General features: G+C 37.3%; 1 protein-coding gene across 1 annotated transcript; it reads left to right on the top strand.

The window, feature by feature from the left end:
- Positions 1–975: 975 nt before the first annotated feature.
- Positions 976–16,134, top strand: TFAM (transcription factor A, mitochondrial). The gene is made up of 7 exons (XM_058696370.1): positions 976–1,463; positions 2,027–2,145; positions 3,801–3,871; positions 4,556–4,705; positions 8,260–8,355; positions 14,555–14,611; positions 15,084–16,134. The coding sequence occupies exons 1-7, from the start codon at positions 1,363–1,365 to the stop codon at positions 15,228–15,230; spliced, it is 741 nt and encodes a 246-aa protein (XP_058552353.1). The 5' UTR covers positions 976–1,362; the 3' UTR covers positions 15,231–16,134.
- Positions 16,135–23,791: the final 7,657 nt, after the last annotated feature.

Here is a 23,791-nt window from a genome sequence, read left to right on the forward strand (position 1 = left end):
AAGGAAATAATTGGAATATAAAAGCTGATCCTTATGTACCTTTAGTTTAGGTCTTCCCAATCTTTTTCATGCCATTGCCGACACAGAAAATGGTTATACAGCATATCGATCAATATCTCAAGGCGTATTTGTCACACTTCCTCAGGACTTCGAAAAAACTAATCTAGTCTAACATCCTCATCTGCAATGGGGGAAAGTGAGTCTTAGGGAATGCTACATTTCCGGATCAAGACTTTAACGTTAATAATGGGAATAGAGTCTTTGCACGACTAATCAGCCAAAGTTTCCTCCCTACTAATTAAGCAGGGTTGGATGTCAGGGTTGAAGACTGGGTCTGGGATAGTTGCAGTGGAGGGGACGAGGGTCTAGTTCAGTATTGCTTTAAATGTGGTCCTGGGGCGCCTGGGTGGTGCAGTCGGTTGGGCGTCCGACTTCAGCCAGGTCACGATCTCGCAGTCCGTGAGTTCGAGCCCCGCGTCAGGCTCTGGGCTGATGGCTCAGAGCCTGGAGCCTGTTTCCGATTCTGTGTCTCCCTCTCTCTCTGCCCCTCCCCCATTCATGCTCTGTCTCTCTCTGTCCCAAAAATAAATAAATGTTGAAAAAAAAAATTTTTAAATGTGGTCCTATGACCACTGGCATCAGAAATTGTTAAACAATGAGGAACCTGTTGAAAACAGAGTCACGGGCCTCACAGATATACTGAATCAGGCACTGCAGCAAGTCCAGGAAATCTGCATTTTTAGGTTTGAAACGTGCCCCACTTCCCCCGCCCCAGCAGTGTTTTGGATACTGAGCGCCAGTTGCGGCCTGAACTCAGCGGCTCTGCGGGTCGCGCAGCACCCGCCAGCTTGACCTCGGAGCAGCGCAGGCCGCACAGCTATCCCGCGTCCTCGCGGTAAAACTGTTACGTACTGGCCCTTTCGGTCGTCACAGGCGGACGCCAGCCAGCCCCGCACTGTTGCGGTGAGGTGGCCACAGTGCCTCCATCAGCCTCCAGGCCGGGCGGAGGAACCGAATGCGGAGGGGAGGGCCGGGGGCAGAGGTGGCTCAGCTGCGCCTCCTCTAGGCCAGGGCTCTCCGCAGGCAAGCCGGGCTGCGGTTTCCTTCTCCGCCCCCGAGCCCTCCTCCTTTGCAACCTCACCCACCGGGAAGCTACTACAGCGCCTGCGTGAATTCTGCCCTGCCTAGCTCCCCGGCTACTGACCGGATGTTAGCCGATTTCCCATAGTGCCTTGCGAGTGGCGGGCATGAGAGTAAACTACAGAGGGTCACCAGCGGGTTCTGTTCGTCATTGTTGGAGTTCTGTTGTGCCGCGGGTCTGTAGGAGGTTGGCGCCTGGTCGCTGCCTTGTAAGTTGGTGCAATGGCGCTTTTCCGGGGCGTGTGGAGCGTGCTGAGTGCACTGGGAAAGTCCGGAGCGGACCTCTGCGCGGGCTGTGGAAGTCGACTGCGCTCTCCCTTCAGGTAAGGACCTCTCGCCTGCACTTCAGGAGGCGGCACGGCTCAGGACGGTCTGGGTTGGAGTGTAGACGTTTTCGTACACTTTTTTGTGTCTCCTAGGTGGTCCGGGCCACCGTGGCGCTTTGAATCATGCCGCGACTTTGCGAAGGGGCTGGTGGTTTTGCGACCAGGCCTTATCCAGCAGTCTTACTTTCCGGCCACCCTCCACCTTTCCTCTTCCTTCCCGCCGCTCCGCGCTGTCCAACCTTGTAGCCCTCGTTCAGAGTTCTCTGCGAAGTCGCGCGCCAAAGAGTCTGCCTCCATCAGTAGAGGCGTTGAGAAGGCAGGGTCCAGGAGCTGAAGTGCAGATGCTTTCCTCCACTCTGCCCTTCTTAACAGGCATAGATGAAGCTTTGAGAGTTCAGTTTTGCAGGTCTTTTCTCTGGTTAGGACAGGGTTTTAAAAGTCACTAACACCGTGCCATATATAGCATTCTGATAGCGTCTTTTTGGGGGGGAATCTGTGTTCATCTAAAAGTGAATATTGGCACTTAAATACTTGATATTGGTTATTTTCTTTATACGTAGTTTTGCGTATGTACCGAGATGTTTTTCATCCACCGTGAATAGTTATCCAAAGAAGCCTCTGACTTCATACGTTCGATTTTCTAAAGAACAGCTACCCATATTTAAAGCTCAGAACCCAGGTAAGGAGTTTTGGAGCATTTACTGTTTTCTGATGTAATAAAGAAGCCACTAAACAGTTTTACTTCAAACTTGATTTGCACTTTGAAAGCATCCAGTAACTGCGGAAAAATAACCATTAACGTTTAGTGGTCTGTAAAGTATGACATTTTTTACCAAGTACAAATTCCTTATAAATAATTGAGCTAATGAAAGGTATTTTTATTTATTTCTTATTACTATGTATATTTTATTGAGGTATAGTTGAAGCACAGTGTTACACTAGTTTCAGGTGTACAACATAGTGGTGACTGGACAACTGTATACATTATGCTATGCTGACCACAAGTGTAGCTACCATCAATCACCATACAAGACTATTACAATACCATTGACTTTATCCTCCTGACTTACTCATTTAATGAAAAGTATTTTAAAAATAGCAGCATGTGGAGTGGAAGCACCCAGGGAAGAAGATGAAAAAGCTGAATTTTGGGGGTCTAGTTGCCATTGGCCTGGAGCACCATTGATGAATCATTTTATTACTTGCTTTAGCTCCTGCTTCAGGGAATTGTTAATGAAGTTGCAATGAAATAACTTATGTGGATGTGTTCTGTAAACTGTAAAGCTCTATACAAATTGCTAATTCCAAGAGCTTTTTCACTGGAAATCGGTTGACTTCCTGAAAAAAAAAAACGATTTCCAGGTAGGATTTTTGTTGACTCCCTAGAAAGGCTGTGGGCCTTCATTTGTGATTATAGTAGTGTAAAGATAATAACTAAATTAAGAATAGTCAACTTTATGATTTCTAGAGCCCTTTCACAGGGTACTTGTGAAAACCAAATGAACTGTAATGAAAATTCCTACATTATAAAGAATTGGTTTAAGAGACATGTTTAAGAAGTACTCACATGTTTTAAAATGTTGTAGTTCAAACTAAGTGGTTTGTTAAAATGCCACTCCAGTTAAGATGAGGAAGGAAATGGGGAATAATGAATTGATTTTAGAATAGCTTGTTGCAAGTAGTGTTTCTGTAACTGAAATACAAGGCAGTGTTACGTGAATCAAGATTATATTTTATTGTTGAGTCAGGTTTTATGAACTTAATAATTCCTGAAAGATGGGAAAAAAATTTTTGTTTGAAATATGAAGTAAAAAAGCTTGAAGACAGTGATTACCCAACTGCTTAAACTAACAATTTTGGGGGGATATGTGACATATTTCTTAATTATTAGGTAACAGACTTTAACAATTCTTTTTTTTTTTTTTTAAATTTTTTTTTCAACGTTTTTTATTTATTTTTGGGACAGAGAGAGACATAGCATGAACGGGGGAGGGGCAGAGAGAGAGGGAGACACAGAATCGGAAACAGGCTCCAGGCTCCAGGCTCCGAGCCATCAGCCCAGAGCCTGACGCGGGGCTCGAACTCAAGGACCGCGAGATCGTGACCTGGCTGAAGTCGGACGCTTAACCGACTGCACCACCCAGGCGCCCCGAGACTTTAACAATTCTGGATAAAGTATGAAATTAAAGAAAACCTAAATCATTGTATTAAATTATATGTGGTATAGAGGTGTCTGTAATAAAACTTAGAGCTAAAGCTAGACTTCCTAGAAGTCTTTAGAAATTAATCCTGAGACATAAAATTGTGACTTTTTCATTTTATTTCAATCTATAGATGCGAAAAATTCAGAACTAATTAGAAAAATTGCCCAGCTATGGAGGGAACTTCCTGATTCAGAGAAAAAAGTAAGCATATTGGTTTTCAGTATTGCTGACCAGTTATTCTGCAGTTAAGAATAATAGTCATGTCCTTTAAGGGACTAGATGATTAAAAAAATTTTTTTAATATCTGTTACCTATAAAGGAACTTCATACTTTCTGATTCATAATGATTAGAAGATGGATGTATGGCAGTGGCAACAAAGGGTTGGCAGTATCTGAAACTGAAGACTAGTTGTTAGACTCTCACCTTTGTTAACATTTTTATGAAAAAAACATGTTTTTAGTCCATATACATGTGATTCCAGAGCACATTTTTCACTTGGTGGTTTAGTCTGTCTTTTTATTTTTTTTAAATTTTTATTTATTTTTAATGTTTATTTTTTTTTTAATTTTTTTTAATGTTTATTTATTTCTGAGACAGAGAGAGACAGAGCATGAGTGGGGGAGGGGCAGAGAGAGAGGGAGACACAGAATCAGAAGCAGGCTCCAGGCTCCGAGCTGTCAGCACAGAGCCCGATGTGGGGCTTGAACTAACAAGTTGTGAGATCATGACCTGAGCTGAAGTCGGACGCTCAACTGACTGAGCCACCCAGGTGCCCTTAGTCTGTCTTTATCTGAAGTCATGCAATTGTCTTTCCCTGGCGGGTGTGCTGTGTTTGATTTATCAGCAGTAATTTATTGACTTCATGTTTGGGTTTTTATTTATAGATATATGAAGATGCTTACAGGGCAGACTGGCAGGCATACAAAGAAGAGATAAACAGAATTCAAGAACAGTTAACTCCAAGTCAGATTGTATCTTTGGAAAAAGAAATCCAGCAAAAACGTTTAAAAAAGAAAGCATTAATAAAAAAGAGAGTGAGTATCAGTGAAATATTTTTTTCCTTTGGCAAAGAACTGAAATTTATAGAACAATGAATATTGGGAGTTTTTCTTATTTTGATATATGTGGCTAAATGGTAGAATGTCATCAGGAGTACCCCAGTTAGGAAAAAATGGGATAACTCTTTTCTGCCACTAGGACCACTTGGCATTGAGTCTGTCTTGGAACCCCTTGTTACTACTTTTGAATGTATCCAAATTTAAGATACGTAGTTAGGACTAGAATGAAAGCTGAAGGAACAGAGTTATGAAACAGCCAAATCAGGAATAGCAAGAATCTTTGTGTCTGTGTCTTGTCTAGGATAACCTGCTGATTTGAATTGTTTTATAGGTAATGGTGAGTTTGATTATGGATGAGTTTCATTATGGATGTTGCTAAATAGACTGATTTCATTAACACATCAGGAAAAAATGCCTTTATTGTATCTAGTCAAATAAGAAGTCCTATAGGATGAACTACTTTTCCTCATTAAACACCCCACATGGTTCAGATTTGTAGTCTGGTCCCAGTTTAAGGTTATTAATCCACATAAATACTATTGCTTGAAAGACTACATTTTTCTGTAGGAACAGTATTAGGTATGAGATGGTCAGCTTGCTGGTCCAGTACATATACTGTAAAAAATGGTCATCAGAGTTAAAACTATTTCTTTGAAAAAGTAAATTTGAGACTTTAATGTGAGATGACAACATATGTCTCCCTGACTCTTGTTGAGCTCTCCTAGCACCAGAGTTCAGGACTCACCCATTTTAAGTCAGTAATCTAGATAGCAATCTAGTCTTCTGATCCAATTAGTAAAAAGGAGCTAGAAAAGACAATAGAAATACAGTGTCTGCATAGGGGTAAGTATTTGGAGGGGTGGGTACTGAAGTTTATTCTCCCTCCTTTATTCTCCCTTCCTTTTTAATGCACCCATCCAATGTAAGAGTGGAGAGACCAGAAATGAGGATTGGGCAGTAATATGGGATTTCCCTTTCATATATTTCTTTTTCTCTTTCTCCTCCTAGTATTCCCATTTTATGTTGGTTACACCTGTTCTAAGTTGTCCTATAGTCCTTGGATAGTCTTCAGTTTTTGGTTTATTTTTCAGTCTTCTCTTTGTTTTGGATTTTTGAGGATTCTATTATTACATCCTTTAGCCCAGTGAGTCTTTCTTCAGCCATGTCCAGTCTACTAATAAACCCATTAAAGACATTCTTCGTTTCATTACAACATTCTTGTCTCTCTTCTCTCTCTCCTTTCTCTCCTCTCTCTCTCTTTTTTTTAATAGGTGCCATACCCAGCTTGGAGCCCAGTCTCCTGAGCTGAGATTAAGAGTCAGATACTTAACTGACTGAGCCACCCAGGCGCCTCTGTTACAGCATTTTTGATCTCTAACTTTTTTTGTTTTTTGGGTTTTTTTGGTTACTTCTTGGGATTTCCATCTCCGAGTTTTATGTTGCCAATCTGTTCTTACATGCAATCTGGAGCCTTTAGCATACTAATCTAGTTGTTTTAAATTCCCAGTCTGATAATTTCAACATCCCTCCCATATCTGGTTCTGATGCTTGCTTTGTCTCTTCATATTATGTTTTTTGCCTTTTAGTCTGCCTTGGAAGTTTTTTCTTGATTGATGGACATAATGTACTGAATAAAAGGAACTGCTGTAAATAGGCCTTAGCAATGTGGTGGTGAGGTGTGGGGGTCAAGAAAAGCATTCTGTAGTCCTACAATTAGGTCCCGATCTTTTAGTGAGCCTATGCAACTGGTCTGTGAACTTCACAAGAGTTTCTCAGTTCACTGTTCCACACTCCCCCTCCCCATTAGGTGTGAGTCAGGATGACTAGAGTGTGCAGGAGTTGGGTGTTTTCCCTTCATGCAGGTAAGTTAGGCTCTGGTTAACTAGTTTTCCCTGAAGGCAGGCCTTGTTAATAGTTGAGTGCTCAGGCATTTCAAAATAGTTTCTTTTCCTCTCTTCCTTTCTTACAGAAGCAGGGGAAATATTTTTTCTGGTATTAATTGTGGAAATCTGGTTTAGCTCCTAGAAGTATATCACAATACTGTGAGGACTGTCTTCTTTTTTTTTTTTTTTTTTTTTTTTTTAATTTAAGTTTATTTATTTTGAGAGGCCAAGAGAGCCAGCAGGGGAGAGGCAGAGAGAGAGAGAATCCCACTCTGTCATCGCAGAGCCCAATGCTGGGCTCAAACTCACTAATGGTGACCTGAGCTGAAACCAAGAGGCGGACGCTTAACTGACTGAGCCACCCAGGCGTCCTGTGAGGACATTCTTATGACTGGCTCCCCCTGAAGCCAGAACATCCAGCAATTAATTAATTACAGTAGAGGTTTTGGTACCCCAGCACTGGTTCCAGCAGGGGTTGCTTCGACTCCCTGTATTTACTTGTGTGTCTCTCCAGTCTAGGGGGCAGCAGTTTGAAACAAACTTCTCTCCCTTAGGGATCCAAGAGGGTTGTTGATTTTTCAGTCTGTTCAGCTGTATACTTATTGTTAGGAAGGATGATGAATTCCAAGCTCTAGAAACAAAAGGGGAAACAGTTACGTTATGAAGTACCTGGAGTCTGCAGTAGTTTTATAGTAGTTCTGTGTCTGAGAAGTCCAGGAAGAATGAGGTTAACCACAGGGGCTGTACTTTATTTATGAAATAAAATTGGGTTTGTTATTGACTTTAACCAAATTGCCATTAAAAACCACATAATTTATGAATTACAAGTACTACTATCCAAATTCAAAAACTAAATAGAATAGTGCAGCATCCTTTATTCTCTGAAACTCAGAAAGTAAACATTAAAAAAAATTTTTTTTAATGTTTTTATTTATGTTTGAGAGACAGAGTGTGAGTGGGGGAGGGGCAGAATGTGAGAGGGAGACACAGAATCTGAAGCAGGCTCTAGGCTCTGAGCTGTCAGCACAGAGCCCGAACTCAAGAGCTGTGAGATCATGACCTGAGCTGAAGTCGAACACTTAACTGACTGAGCTACCCAGGTGCCCCTTGAAACTAAACTAACTTAAACAGTAAGGGATACATGTATTTGCTATTTCTTGCCTCCTCTGTCCTTTGGTACCTAGTTAAAAGAATTGAATTTAACACATCTGTTGAAGTTTAAAAGTTGAGAGATACCAAGGAAGGAAATGAAATGAGAGATTATTAAACAGATACTCTAGTGTTTATGAGTTGTGGTAGAGGCATATAGTGGCTGGGAGATGGTAGTGTTCTGGAAGGATGAAACTGAAATTGTTTTAACCTTTAAAAAAGATTTTGTACCTAAGTGCTCAGTTATTCACTTCATGGAGACCATGAAAATAATATGTAAGGGAAAAGTTTTTATATGGAAAATAACTCATAAAATAATCACAAAATATCACAAAAATAATTCTGATCCCAAGAGTGAGTAGTCATTTTGTATATACAAAGAATCATAACATTCACTTATAGGAACTTCCTGTAATGCATAGTAGTGAATAAAGTTTCTGTAGGTAAAGTCTTACAGAAGTTAAAACTATATCTAACTCTTCCATTTTTGTTACTCAGGAGTTAACAATGCTTGGAAAACCGAAAAGACCTCGCTCAGCTTACAACATTTATATAGCTGAAAGGTTCCAGGAACATAAGGATGGTACATCACAGGTAAAACAGAATTAGATTTGTTTTTTAAATTTTTGTTTTGATTTTTAAAATATTTAGACAGAAAATTGTAGGGGTGTCATATGTTAGGATGTGAAGAAAAGTAGCAAATTGTTATAAATAAGTACTTTATACAAATAATGCCCTCTTGTATCTTTTAAAGGAAAACACATTTTCTTGCCACATACAATTTGAGTACTTAGCGGCCAATATATATATTGTCAGCTTTTTTAAATTTAAAATAATAACATTTTCAAATTTATAGGGGTGTTAAAGTTCTGGACTTCTTATCAGTCAGTCCTGGGACTGTTTTACCATCACTGGGAAAGAATGAGAGTGGGATTATAATACTTTGTACTGGGATTTGAGTATAACCTTGCTTCACATTATATCCTTTAATAAAATTTTGGTTATGCCCATGGGAATGTATTACACCCATGAGCATCACCATATGAATATGTCAAAGAAGAAAAGAAGTGTGTCATTCCTGCCGTGGCTTATTCTTTCCTTATTTCCTTGTTAGAAGCTCCAAATTGGCAATTGTATTTTTCCTTTTATAATATGATAGGGTAAGAAGAGCATACGTTCAGATCTCTAACTTTTGTCAATTTGAGATGAAGGTTTTTGCCACTGTGCCACATTTTGGGTTATTAGGATCTGTAGTTCATTTCATAAGTCCTGTTTGACACTTGATTAAATAATATGTATATGTGATATGGTCTTCCCTGGCTGTATACTTGCATTTATTTACTCCTTGGGATTTTAAAATTGTTTCTATGGCCTTAAATTACTAAAAATATATGCTTGTTTATTTTTTTAGATGGAATTTGCTCAGTCATTAAATGACTTTGGATTTAGTTTTCTTATCAGTGTAAAAAGGTTATATGCTAGAGAATGCTTCTAAATCAGTGGTTCTCAACTCGACTGCACCTTGGAATCACCTAGAAAGCTTAATGGCTGAGGGACCCTATCTCAGGATATTAAAATTAATGCAACTATCATTTTTATTCATTTAAAAAATATTGGGTATATATCCTTATAGTTAAAAGAATCAAAATAAGACTTGTTATAAAAGATAACCAGTTTTCACAGCCCTGTCATGTAAGTGAATACCTTTTATTGTTAGCTCATTCTTGTGCTGTTTATCTTCATTTCTGTAAATAACAGCCTTATATTGTTACTTCTTGATTTTTTTTCAATTTTCAGCATTACCTATATTTTAGGCATTATCTCCCATTATTTAAGATGAGTATTTATTACTTTCTCATCCCACTGTTCATGTTTCCATTTTCCTGCCTCCCAGTATACTTACAATTTTGGTTAGAGAAGTATCGAGTATGATATTTGCTATGCCATTTGCTATGCCATTTGCTATGACTATTTTTTTTTAATTGCAAAACTTTCACTGAAGTTCAGTATGTCTTATGTTTTTGTTTCCTTAGTTTTTTATGTATTATCAGTAATTTAGCCCCAAACCCTTAAATATTTACCAGCTTTCAGTGCATTTAGATGCATTAGCTATTCTGTCAGTTTCAATCTGGAACCTCTGTTTTGTTCCACTTTGGTTGTAGCCTTTTATTGCTAGTACACAGTTGACATTCATCTTTGTGGTGGTTTTGCTTCTGCTGTTGTCTTTCTTGGTTTACTGATTTTATTATAGGAGCATCTCCCCAGTGAGAGTACATGGAAGATCAATTTTTTGAATTTTTGCTTGTCTGAAAATAATCTCTAACCTTATATTTGCTTGATAGTTTGGGCATAGAATTCTAAGCATAGAATCTAGAGATCATGTTCTTTCAGAATTTTAAAAATATTGCTTCTTTCTCTTGTTAATAGCTTTTGAGAAGTATAAAGCCATTTTGATTATTGGTCCTTTGAATGTGATCTGGTTTCTTTTTTCTTCTCTCCCCTCCCCCCCCACCTTCCCCGCTGTGTTCTCCTTAAGACCTCATACTTGTTTTTGTGTCTTCTGAGCTGGTCCTCTCATTTTCTTTTCTGTATTGTTTTTCTCTTAACCTTTTTTGCTTTTCTTTCTGGGATACTGTATACATACATTTTTACTTAATCTCCTTGTTTTCAGTGTGGTACCACTGGCCCCAACTGTACCTAGTATCCACAGAGTAGCTCTATTTTACCCTTTTGAGGGGATAAGTCCTAGAATCTGCCCATGGTGGGGATTTAATCTCTTTTTCCAAGAGAATTTCAGTCAGTCTTACTGTTTTAAGCACACCTTTCACCACCGTTTTCTACCTATCTGGTGCTGCCAATTCCTGAGCTGCTTGGGAATTCTGCATTATAAATTGGTTTGCTTTACGGCTTTCCCCAGTACCAGGTTGGGAATCTGCCTTCTTGGTTAGGTAACTCAGTTACCATTTCTCCACCTACTTTTTAGCTGCTAAAATTTTGTGTTGGTAGTTTCCTCTCCTGTTGTCTTTGTCCATGTGGGTTTATGCCTTAAAAAATGTTGTTTATTCATTTACTTAAAAAAAATAAACAATAGAAATTTATTGTTCACAGTTCTGGAGGCTGGGAAGTCCAAGATCAAGGCACTGCCATAGTTGTCTGCTAGTGAGGTCCCTCTTGCTTCATAGCTGGTACCATTTCACGGTGTCCTCACATGGTGGAAGGGCTTATTTAATGAGTTTTAGGAAGGAGCAAAACTAAACATCTTTCCATCTCTTTAATTTTCTTTAATGAATTACTTTATTAAGGTGAAAGATCAGATTTTTTTATGCTTGCAACTTTATAAATTATTGTTGAACTCAGTGAATACAAAAGCTTATGGATTAAACATAAGGAAAAAGCTTAGCTATGAAAGATTGAAGCAATTCCTTCCAGAGCTAAGAGAGCAATTATTTAGTGAGTAAATGTCCCTGAATATATTAGATGTGTTTATAAAGGTAAGTATTAAAGTGTTCCAAAACATGATGGTTATGTAGTCTCAGATACTGTCTATACCTCTATTTTTGTTGGTAGGATAAAATAACAGAGTTCTGGTCAGAACAGTAAAGTTCATTATTCTCACTCTGCTTCTGTTTAAAATCACTGATGACTTCCTCTTAGATTTAAATAGATTCTTTTCAGACCATTTCCCTCCCTTCTTCACACTTGCCTTCTCCGACCCCTCTGCCCCTCATTCTTCACCCACCCATTTATTGCCTCAGTCTCTGCTTTCTGGGAGCAACAGCACATACTGTGTGAGGTGTGCTGACTCTCCTCTCTAACTCTCCTCCATCCCTGGGTTTCCTGCATCCTTTAATTTTATAAATGAAGAACCAAGCCTAAGAGAGGTAATAATGACTTTTTCCAGGTCATATGATTTAAGTTCAGCTAAGTAGAATTAAGGACCAGTGTTGTATTGTTCCTATGAGTATGCCTGAATAATTAGGTACAAATTTTAGAATAAAACATTAAGATACAGGGAAGAAATAAAACATTTAAGTCTTTGAAGTTAGTCTATCATAGGAATATAGATTTATACTTGAATATAAGTATTGTTGAATCAAAAAAGATACATCTGCACAGCAAAGGAAACCATTAACAAAGTGAAAAAGCAACCTATTGAATGAGGGGAAAGATTTGAAAATCATATATATGAAAAGGTTAATATCTAAAATATATAAAGAACTTGTACAACTCAGTAGCAAAAAAACAAGCTGACTTAAAAAATGGGAGAGAATCTGAATACACATTTTTCCAAAGAAGACAATACAGATGACTAACATGTACATAAAAAGGTTTTCAGCACCAGTAATCAGGCAAATGCAAACCAAATGAGATATCACCTCATATCTGTTAGAATGGCTGTTATCAAAAAGATAACAGGTGGTGGCAAAGATGCTGAGAAAAGGGGGGCGCCTGGGTGGCTTGGTCGGTTAAGCATCCGACTTCGGCTCAGGTCATGATCTCACGGTCCGTGAGTTCGAGCCCCGCGTCGGGCTCTGTGCTGACAGCTCAGAGCCTGGAGCCGGTTTCAGATTCTGTGACTCCCTCTCTCTCTGCGCCTCCCCTGTTCATTCTCTGTCTCTCTCTGTCTCAAAAATAAATAAATTAAAAAATTATTTAAAAAAAATTAAAAAAAATTTAAAAAAAATTAAAAAAAAAAGATGCTGAGTAAAGGGAATCGCTGTGCATATGTTGATGGGAATGTAGATTGCAGCTCACTGTAGAAAATGGTATGGAGTTTCCTCAAAAAATTAATAGAACTTTCATATGATCCTGCAGTTCTACTTCTGGATATTTATCCAAAGGAAACAAAAACACTAACTTGAAAAGATATCTGCACTCCCATGTTCATTGGGCATTATTTACAATAATCAAGATGTGGAAGCTATCCAACTGTCCATTGATGGATGATGGATAAATAAACTGGTGTGCATGCATTATTCAGCCATCAAAAAGAATGAAAATTTTGGGGCGCCTGGGTGGCTGGTCGGTTGAGCGTCTGACTTCGGCTCAGGTCATGATCTCACGGTCTGTGGGTTCGAACCCCGTGTCGGGCTCTGTGCTGACAGCTCAGAGCCTGGAGCCTGTTTCAGATTCTGTGTGTCTCCCTCTCTCTGTGACCCTCCCCCGTTCATGCTCTGTCTCTCTCTGTCTCAAAAATAAATAAACATTAAAAAAAAAAAATTAAAAAAAAAAGAATGAAAATTTTGCTGTTTGCAGCAACATGTATGGTCTTTGAGAGCATTATGCTAAATGAAATAAGTCAGAAATAGACAAATAACTGTATGATCTCTCTTATATGTGGAATCTTGAAAACAACAACAAAACAACCAAGTTCATAAATAGAATGGATTGGTGGTTGCTAGAGGTTGGGGTTGGGATGCAGAATGGGTGAGAATGGTCAAAGTGTACCAGTTTCTAATTTTAAATAAGTAAGTCCTGAAGATACATTGTACAGCATGGTGACTGTAGGGGTGCCTGGGTGGCTTCATCGGTTGAGCATACTACTCTTGATTTTGGCTCAGGGTCGTGAGGTGAGCTCCGTGCTGAGCGTGGAGCCTGCTTAAGATTCTCGTCTCTTCCTCCCCCACTCACATGTGTGCACATGCTCTCTCTCTCCCCTCTCCCTCTAAAAAACAACAACATGGTGACTATAGTTAAAAATAATATATTGCACTTTTGAGGGGCACCTGGGTGGCTCAGTTGGTTGAGCATCCGACTTTGGCTCAGGTCATGATCTTGTGGTTTGTGAGTTCAAGCCCCACATGTGCTGACAGCTCAGAGCCTGGAGTCTGCTTCAGATTCTGTGTCCCCCTCTCTCTCAGCCCCACCCCTGCTTGTGCTGTGTCTCTCTCTGTCTTTCAAAAATGAATAAACATAAAAAAATTTTTTTTTAAATGACATATTACACTTTTGAAAGTTGCCTGGAGTAAATCTTAAAACTTCTTGTCGCAAAAAAAAATTTTGTAACTATATATTGTGACAGATTAGTTAACTAGACTTACGGTGGTGATCATTTCACAGGATATACAAAATGATGAATCAAGTTTACACCTGATATTAATAATGTCATATGTCGATTATATATCAATAAAAAAGGATAATATCTACATTCTATTCACTTTTTGTGTGTTTTAAGTTTAATAGTTCTTACTTAGAAAGACGGGGCTCCTGGGTGGCTCAGTCGGTTGAGCGTCTGACTTCAGCTCAGGTCATGATCTCGCAGTTGACGAGTTTGGGCCCCGCGTTGGGCTCTGTGCTTATAGCTCAGAGCCTGGAGCCTGCTTCAGATTCTGTGTCTCCCTCTCTCTCTGCCTTTCCCCCGCTCATGCTCTGTCTCTCTCTGTCTCAAAAATAAAGATAAACATTAAAAAAATTTTTTGTTTTTTTTTTTTAGAAAGAAAGGTAAGGAGCCCCTGGGTGGCTCAGTCAGTTATGCATCTGACTCTGGCTCAGGTCATGAGCTCATGGCTCATGGGTTTGAGCCCTGCTTCAGGCTCTGTGCTGACAGTATGGAGCCTGGAGCCTGCTTCAGATTCTGTGTCCCATCTCTCTGCCCTCCCCCACTTGTCATCTGTCTCTCTCAAAAATAAAGAAACATTAAAAAAATTTTTTAAAAAAGGGAGGTAAGGAATTGATAAGACTTTGCCTGTGATTCTCGATATCAGATTTTATTATTGGAATCAAGAATTAAAAAAGATCTTTCTTTAACCACTGAAGTCTCTGTATCTGGTACTTAAACATATGTGTTTTACAGGTAAAGCTGAAGACTATAAATGAAAACTGGAAAAATCTCTCCAGTTCTCAAAAGCAAGTAAGTAGTATGGTTTTAGTCTCAAGTGTCTAGTTGGAATATCTGTGAGAGAATATATTAGGGCGAGGCTTTATTCATGTGAAAACAACTTTATATCACTAGTATCACAAAGTATTTTAAAATTATTTTTATATCTTTAGGACCAGTTTAGCTTTTTTCTTTTGGTAGTTTTTAACTACAAATAAAAAACAATGTCACTCATAACTTAAAGTGTTCACTCTATCCAGTGACAATCTCACCTTGCCTCAGCTCCTTACCCACATCCCAAACCCTGAAATTGTAACAACTTAATTATCTTTAACTCTTAGCCTTTTTCTCATCTTTTATATCAAAAAAAAATTCCTTCCTTAGTCCCCCATTATACATGTAGAATAATAGTAAGGTGATTTCTAGAGTATATGGAAGCATTCCAGAAATTAATTGTAAAGATTCTTCTAAAAGAAATTATTTTAACAATTACACTTTTTCTCAGGTGTATATTCAACTTGCTAATGATGATAAAATTCGTTATTATAATGAAATGAAATCTTGGGAAGAACAGATGCTTGAAGTTGGACGAAATGATCTTCTACGTCGCACAGTAAAGCACCAAGCAAAAAATGGCATTGAAGAGTATTAAAATAGAAGATTGAGTTATGTTCATAATGGATAGACACAAGAAACCAATTAGGTCTCCATATCTGATGCTGTTGAAAATTAGAAAGGATAAAGTTGGTGAACATTTTATATTTAATTCCTTTTTCTTTAGCCCATGGACTTCTGCCAGTTCAATACATTTTGTATTAGTATCTTGCTTTGGAAAACCCAAACAGATAAAAAGTTCATGTGAAATTTACTTTGTGTTAAGGAACTACTGAGAATCACAATAATCCATGAAATGCAGTAGTGAATCATTTTACCTTTGATAAAGGTAAATCAGACTGTGAAGTTTTTCATACTTGATGACTGGAAAGAGTATTCTTGTTTCCTTATATATATATGGAGGCAGGAGTTTCATATTCAAAAGTGCCCCAAATTGTAGAAGTCATGGTGTTTTATGATACAGTTGTACATGTTTAAAAGAGGGGTGCCTGGGTGGCTCAGTCAGTTTTACATCTGATCTTGGTTTCGGCTCATGGTCTCACCGTTCATGAGTTTGAGCCCTGCATCCAGCTTTGCTCTGATGGTGTGGAGCCTGTTTGGGATTCTCCCCGCCCCCCTCCCCGCCCTTCCCTCACCTGTTCTCTCTCTCTGACCCTCCCCACTCATACCCTCTCTCTTTCTCTCTCTCTCAAAATAAAAGAGCACCCAGTACTCATCTATGTAAATGCCAATTCCTAGGTATAATTCATATATTCAGAATTGATAGTTGTACTTGCAAGGAATTGCTGGTTTCAGTTGCAACTTTTTATAAAAGGGATGGAGAGATTTATAAACCTTTTCCTTATTGCCTTGTTTCCTAAAGTAAAAACCAAGAAATTGTGTACCAAATCTATGCATATTGTTTTATATTGCATAGAATAAAAATTTTAAATGTTTCCTAATTATATGTTTTAGGGTGAAAGATTCATTTTGCAAAAATTTTTCCTGTCTTCTTTTTTAAGTAGGGATATGTATTCTGAATTATTTTCTCTGTCTCACATGAGTGTATTTATCCAGGAAGTAGACAACTTGTCTAGTATAAGTTTTAAAATGAGAGATCTAAAAAACAAAAGTCTCCAATGTCTTTAGACTTGGAATTTAAACATTTTGTGTAACATATAGAAGCCCATATAAGGTATAGCCAACTCTGGTCTGTGGGCCAAATCCAGCCCAATGCCTGCTTTTCATGGCCTGTGGGCTAAGGATTGTGTTTACAGTTTTAAGTGGTTAAAAACAATTTTTCAAAACACACAAAAATTAAAAGAGATTTCGTGTCCATAAATGAAATTTTATTGGAACACAGTTGTACTTTTTTCCTCATGGTTTATGGCTACTTTTGTGGAACATTGTTGAATAGTTATTTCAGAGACTGTGTAGCCTGCCTAAAGCCTGCCTAAAATATTTACTATCTGACCCTTTACAAAGAAAGTTTGTCAACCTGTGGCCTTTAGTATAGACTAGTGTGACTAGTGTTCTATGTGTATACTACTAGTGTCCAGTGTATAATTGTTAGTAATAGTTCTATAAAACTCTTTTCAGAGGTTCTTGTTTTAGAATCTTTGTCACCATTATCTTAAGAGGAAAGAAGTCAAATCACTGAAGAAGCTAAGCAAAGTTGCTCCACAGTGTTAGCAAGGAAAATACTCTTTAGTTTCAAATTATATTAGTATAATAAAAAAGGTCCATGTAGTGTAGGATGAGATTCTTTTAAATTATTTGTTATGGCTTAGTAAAAGCTTCATAAGCTTTCCAGTTAGTATATACCACATACCTTATCAACTTTTAGCATTTGTTTATCCTCTCTGGGGAGTCAAGCAAAGGTTTTCAAAATCTATACCACCTTTTGATTAAAATCATTCATCTTTTCACCATCAGTTCACAGGAACAGGATAACTCAAAATTTATATGCACTTAATTTTATGCTAAATATGGAGAAAAATTGTAGCTTCTAAATCTCCAGAAAAACTCTGAAGATTTTTGTAGTTTCTATATAGAAAATCAATACAAAGTCATGAAAAGATAACTTGTATATAATAAGCTTGACAAAAGTAGGGACTGAAGAGAAAAATAGAACTTAAGAGGAAGAATAAGATTTAAACATATAAAGTTGGGTGTTTTCAAAGTTTCCCCTGTGGTTACAAATACAGGATGGTCTGCCATTAGTTAAATGGATATGCCATGAAAAAAAAAATAGATATAGCGTGATTCTGAGGCTAGAAGGATTTGGGGAAAGAAGAGGAGGTACACTACTAGTGTCTATCAGTCTTTATCATTAGGGTTTCCAGGAAAGAATTAAGCCCTCATTCCCTGTGGCATCTAGAAAGGTACTGATTATGTACCATCTTGAGAATGGAGAAAGTCATCAGTGAAATAATTTGCTGTGTTCTGTGCTTCACATGAGCCCAAGGAGCACATATGAGTCCGTGTTGATAGTACAATATTCATTGTAGAATGGGTAAGATAGAGAAATGAATTTTGTAAACATCTGCCTGGACAAATGTAGTACAAAACATATCTTCACAATTACCTTCTGGGTGCTTTTAACATTTAACTACCTATGTATGGTATTTTATACAGAACACATTCAAATCATATCTTTCCAAGTATATTGGGAAATCCAGTATCCGGTAAGTTCTCAAGTAGTTACACTCTCATATTGGAAAAAGAAGTATGAAACAGTGGCTAGAGCCGAACCACATTATGATAATACTTTATTGGGTATTGATAAAGTTGGGTATCATTATAAAATAATGATAATTTATTGGGTTTTCTTCATTTCTAAAAGAATGTTATTGTTAATACTTTAAATATTGGAATATCTGAGTCCACACCTTAATAAACTTCAGTACATGCGGAAGACTGGAATGCCATATACCAAATGCAATCTAGATTCACAGTATACACAGTTTCTGTTATAACTTTTAATTTTTTTTTATTTTTAGAGAAGGAGAGAGCAAGTGGGGGAGGGGGAGAGAAAGAGGGACAGAGGATCCGAAGTGGGCTCTTTGCTCACAGCAGACAGCCCCATGGGGGTCTCAAGCTCACAAACCGTGAGATCATGCTTGACCTGAGTCGAAGTCGGGCGCTTAACCAACTGAGCGACCCAAGTGCTCCACAAAGTTTCTATTATAAAGAACAGGATCTTACTGGTCAATAACCAGTGGCCACTCATAAAAAGCCTTACTTTTGGGGCTTTTCTTAAGTTGCCCCAACAAAGTATTTGCTGTAGGAGGTACAGAAAGTGCTAGAGGGAAAGATGCTGAAGAAATGAAACAAAGTAGTGTTTATGCTGTTCTAAGCAGTTAGTCATAAAGAGATTTTTGTACTTTTGTTCATTGGAGTACCAATGTTGGGTTCTTGAAATAATTTGATGACAGGAGAGGGGGCGGTGTGATTACTTTCTGACATTTACTTAAAGGATATTGTGTGCACATTCAGCCTACTGTAATTGTGTAGTTTTGCTATTGTTTTTGGCTAACTTCTTTTTTGGAAATGCCATTTTAGAAGATAAGCCTTATGTTTTTATAATGGCTCTAAATGTGTATATTTAATTTGTAAATTAAAAAGGTATTACTATAAGTGGATTTAAAGTAACCAGAAAATTTTGATTTTTTTCTGACATTTGCTGCACCTAAAATTAATCACCACCAGGTTGTGCTAAAACAGCAGGAAGTTTTAGTATAGTTAACTGATGGTATCCATTATTTCTCTTAATGTTATCAATATTCACTTTAAGAAAATTCTCTTCCTTACTTTTTTATTCTCTACCACTCTTTTCTTCATAGCACCAAGCTCTTACAGACAAATTTGAAAATGTTATTAAGCACAGATTCTGTGTGTTTTGCAATTTTAAAGCAGTAATATTCTTTTCTAAATTGAAGCTTTGGAAAGAATAAGAAAATAAACATTTATTATTTTGAACTTGTAAAACTCCAAACAGAAAGTAAAATTATACAAAGCTGCTATTATCAGTCTCTCACATTTTTCACAAATAGAATACTTCTGACAATTGATTAAATCATTGATTGCATTTAATGGAAAATACATAAAATGCAAAACCTTTTTCTAATACATTTAAAATATTAAAAAAATTTACTGGATAAGGATCTAAATCCTAAAATTGACCCTAAACAAGAATTTTGAATAAGCTAAACATTTTTCTTACCTTAACATCATTCGAAATATTTTATATAAAATGGTTTCTGATTTACATATGTGATGTACAAGAAGATACTTGAGTAATTCTTTTTTGCTGAATTTAGAATTTATCCAATTTCATTTCTCCTCCTGCCCCAAATCATGTATAAAATATGGACAGAAGAAAGGGAGTGCATGGTTTTGACACAGTGACCTTTTATTATACAGGCTGCCAACTACCAGCCTTCACATTAGAAAATTTGATTTGGTTGTACCCATCTCAAGGTCCTATTTAAATTACTTGTTTAAACTGGAAATTTACTGCATTGAATTGGGTGGGATTAATGATGAGAGGAGGGATCCAAATTTGTTTATTAATCCTTCAGAAATTATTGAAGCATTATGAGCATTTTCTATGAGTTTTGGATTTTTTTTTTTCCTCATTCACCCATCAGAACAGGACCTTAGTAGTTGTGTAACTAAGGTTTATACCCTGACTACAAGACTACTTAGGTGGGGGGAGTGGAGATTTGTTAAAAACATAGCAGTTTTCTCTTAATTTTGACATTAATAAATCTGATTATGTGTAAGCTTAGTATCAAATATAAATTAGACCTAAACAACTCAGGATATTTCCCCAAAAGTTATCTCCATCCTCAGTTTTTACTTTTGCAAAGCTCCTACTTGTCCTCTGTAATAAGAGCCTGAATGACAATTTGACTGAATGGTGAGATGTCATAACCTTTAGCTAATACTATTACTGACAGTATTATCTTGGATTCAGATGTGATGTGTTCCTTTTTAAATGGAAAATGGGAATTGATTGTTGATGGACTTTGTTTTTATTTAATTCTAATTGGTTAACATGTAGAGTAATACTTTTTTCAGGAGTAGAATTTAGTGATCAATCACATATAACACAAGAGCCCTCCTTAATACCCATCACTAATCTGGCCCATTCTGCCTAACTTCCTCCATCAACCCTCAGTTTGCATATGAGTGGGGAGAGGGACAGAGAGAGGGAGATACAAAATCCCAAGCAGGCTCCAGGCTCCAAGCTGTCAGCACAGAGCCCGACTTGGGGCTTGAACTCAGGAACTGTGAGATCATGACCTGACCTAAAGTAGGACACTTAACTGACTGAGCCACCCAGGCACTCCTGTTTTCTATAGTTAAGAGCCTCTTACGGTTTGTTTCTCTCTCTCGCATTTGTTTTTCTTCTCCTTCCCGTATGTTCATCTGTTTTGTTAAATTCCACACATGAGTGAAATCATACGGTATTTGCCTTTCTCTGACTTCTTTCACTTAGCATAATAAACTCTAGCTCCATCCACGTCATTGCAAATGGCAAGATTTCATTCCTTTTGATGGCTGAGTAATATTCCATTGTACATATATAGCACATCTTTATCCATCAGTTGATGGACATTTGGGCTCTTTGCATACTTTGGCTATTGTTGATAATGCTTCTATATAATCAGGGTACATGTACCCTTTCGAATCTGTATTTTTGAATCCTTTGGTTAGATACCTAGTAGTGCAATTGCTTGGTTGTAGAATAGTTCTATTTTTAACTTTCTGAGGAACCTCCATACTGTTTTCCAGAGTGGCTGCACCAGTTTGCATTCCCACCAACAGTAAAAGAGAGTTCCCCTTTCTCTGCAACTTTGTCAACATTTGTTTCTTGTGTTTTAGCCATTCTGACAAGTGTGAGGTGGTATCTCATCATGGTTTTGATTTGTATTTCCCTGATGATGAGTGATGTTGAACAGTTTCATGTGTCTGTTAGCCTTCTGGATGTCTTTTTTACAAAACTGTGTATTCATGTCTTCCACCCATTTCTTAACTGGATTATTTGGTTTTTGGGTGAGTTTTATAAGTTCTTAATAGATTTTGGATACTAACTCTTTATCAAATAAGCCATTTGGAAATTCTTGTCCCATTCCATAGGCTACGTTTTAGTTTTGTTGATTGTTACCTATGCTATGCAGAAGATTTTATCTTGACGAAGTCTCAATAGTTCATTTTTGCATGTTTCCCTTGCCTCCAGCGACTTGTGTAGTAAGACGTTGCTATGGCTGAGGTCAAACAATTTGCTGCCTGTGTTCTCTAGGATTTTGATGGTTTCCTGTCTCACATTTAGGTATTTCATCCATTTGGAACTTATTTTTGGGTATGGTGTCATAAAGTGGTCCAATTTCATTCATCTGCATGTTGCTGTCCAGTCTTCCCAATACCATTTGTTGAAGAGACTCTTTTTTTTTTTTCCCCCATTGGATATTCTTTCCTACTTTGTCAAAGATTAGTTGAACATATAGTTGTGGGTTCATTTCTGAGTTTTCTATTTTGTTCCATTGATTTATGTGTCTGTTTTTATGCCAATACCATACTGTCTTAATGACTACAACTTTGTAATGTATCTTGAAGTCCGGAATTGTGATGCCTCCAGTTTCACTTTTCTTTTTCAGGATTACTGTGGCTACTTGTGGTCTTTTGTGTTTTCCATACAAATTTTAGGGTTATTTGTTCTAGCTCTGAGAAAAATGCTAGTTGTATTTTGATAGGGATTGCATTAAATGTATAGATTCCTTTGGGTAGTATAGACATTTTAACAATATTTTTTCTTACAGTCCATGAGCATGGAATGTTTTCCTGTTTCTGTGTCCTCTTCAATTTCTTTCATAAGTGTTCTATAGTTTTCGGAGTGTAGATCTTTTACTTCTTTGGTTAGGTTTATTCTGAGGTATCTATGGTATTTGGAACAATTTTAAATGGGATCGATACCTTGATTTCTTTTTCTGCTGCTTCATTATTGGTGTATAGAAATGTAATAGATTTTTGTACGCTATTTTTATATTCTGCAACTTTACTGAATTTGTGTATCTGTTCTAGCAATTTTTGGGTGGAGTCTTTTGGGTTTTCTACAGAGTATCATATTGCCTGCAAAGAGTGAAAGTTTGACTTCTTCCTTGACATGTTGGAGGCCTTTTGGTTTTGTTGTTGTTGTTGTTGTCTGATTGCTGAGGCTAAGACTTCCAACACTATATTAAATGGTAATGGTAAGAGTGGACATCCTGTCTGTTCCTGAAGTTAGGAGAAAAGCTCTCCATTTTTTCCTGTTGTGGATGATATTACCTGTGGTCCTTTCATATATGGCCTTTATGGTGTTGAGGTATGTTCCATCTATCCCTACTTTGTTGAGGGTTTTTATCAAGAATACATGCTGTATTTTGGTCAAATGCTTTTTCTCCATCTATTGAGAGAATCATATTTTTTTTATCCTTTTTTTCTTTTTTTAATATGGTGTATCACAATGATTGATTTGCAAATATTGAACAACCTCTGCAGCCCAGGAATAAATACCACTTGATTGTGGTGAATATTTCTTTTAATGTATTGTTGAATTCGATTTGCTAGTATCTTGTTGAGAAATTTTGCATCCATGTTCATCAGAGATATTGGCCTTTTTAGTGAGTTCTTTGTTTTTGGAATCAAGGTAATGCTGGCCCCATAAAATGAATTAGGAAGTTTTCCTTCCATTTCTATTTTCTGGAACAGTTTGAGAAGAATAGGTATTAATTCATCTTTAAATGTCTGGTAGAATTCCCCTGGGAAGCCATCAGCTTGGACTTTTGTTTGTTGGGAGGTTTTTGCTTACTGATTCAATTGCTTTGCTGGTTATAGGTCTGTTCAAATTTTCTATTTCTTCCTATTTCAGTTATGGTAGTTTGTATATTTGTAGGAATTTGTCCATTTCTTCTAGATTGCCCAGTTTGTTGGCATATAATTTTTTATCATATTCTCTTATAATTGTTTGGATTTCTGTGATGTTGGTTGTGATCTCCTCTTTCATTTGGGATATTTATTTATTTGGGTCTCTTTGTGATAGTCTGGCCAGCAGTTTCTCAATTTTATTAATTTTTTCAAAGAACCAGCTCTTAGTTTTTTTTATCTGTCCTACTGTTTTTGTTTATTTGTTAGTTTCTGTATCATTGATTTCTGTTCTAATGTTTATTATTTTCTGTATTCTGCTGGTTTAGGGCTTTATTTGCTGTTCTTTTTTCAGCTCTTTAAGGTGTAAGGTTAGGTTGTATATCTGAGACCTTTCTTCCTTCTTTAGGAAGGCCTGGATTGCTATATATTTTCCTCTTATGATCCCCTTTGCTGCATCCCAGAGGTTTTGGGTTGTGTTTTCATTTTCATTGGCTTCCATGTACTTTTTAATTTAATTTAATTTTTATTAAATTTTAATTTTAATTCCTATATAGTTAACACCATTTCAGATGTACAAAGTAGTGATTCAACAATTCCATACATCAGTGCTCATCATGATAAGCACACTCCTTAATCCCTATCGCCTATTTCGCCCATCTCTCCCACCTACCTCCCCTCTGGTAACCATCAGTTTGTTCTCTATAGTTA

This window comes from Neofelis nebulosa, chromosome 13 (assembly GCF_028018385.1).
Source record: "Neofelis nebulosa isolate mNeoNeb1 chromosome 13, mNeoNeb1.pri, whole genome shotgun sequence".
NCBI classification, from domain to species: domain Eukaryota; kingdom Metazoa; phylum Chordata; class Mammalia; order Carnivora; family Felidae; genus Neofelis; species Neofelis nebulosa.

Coding starts and splice junctions, on each gene's coding strand:
- TFAM (XM_058696370.1), top strand. CDS start 1,363: ATGGCGCTTTTCCGGGGCGTGTGGAGCGTGCTGAGTGCACTGGGAAAG. Junction 2,146..3,800: donor ATTTAAAGCTCAGAACCCAG/GTAAGGAGTTTT, acceptor TTCAATCTATAG/ATGCGAAAAATTCAGAACTA. Junction 4,706..8,259: donor AAGCATTAATAAAAAAGAGA/GTGAGTATCAGT, acceptor TTTGTTACTCAG/GAGTTAACAATGCTTGGAAA.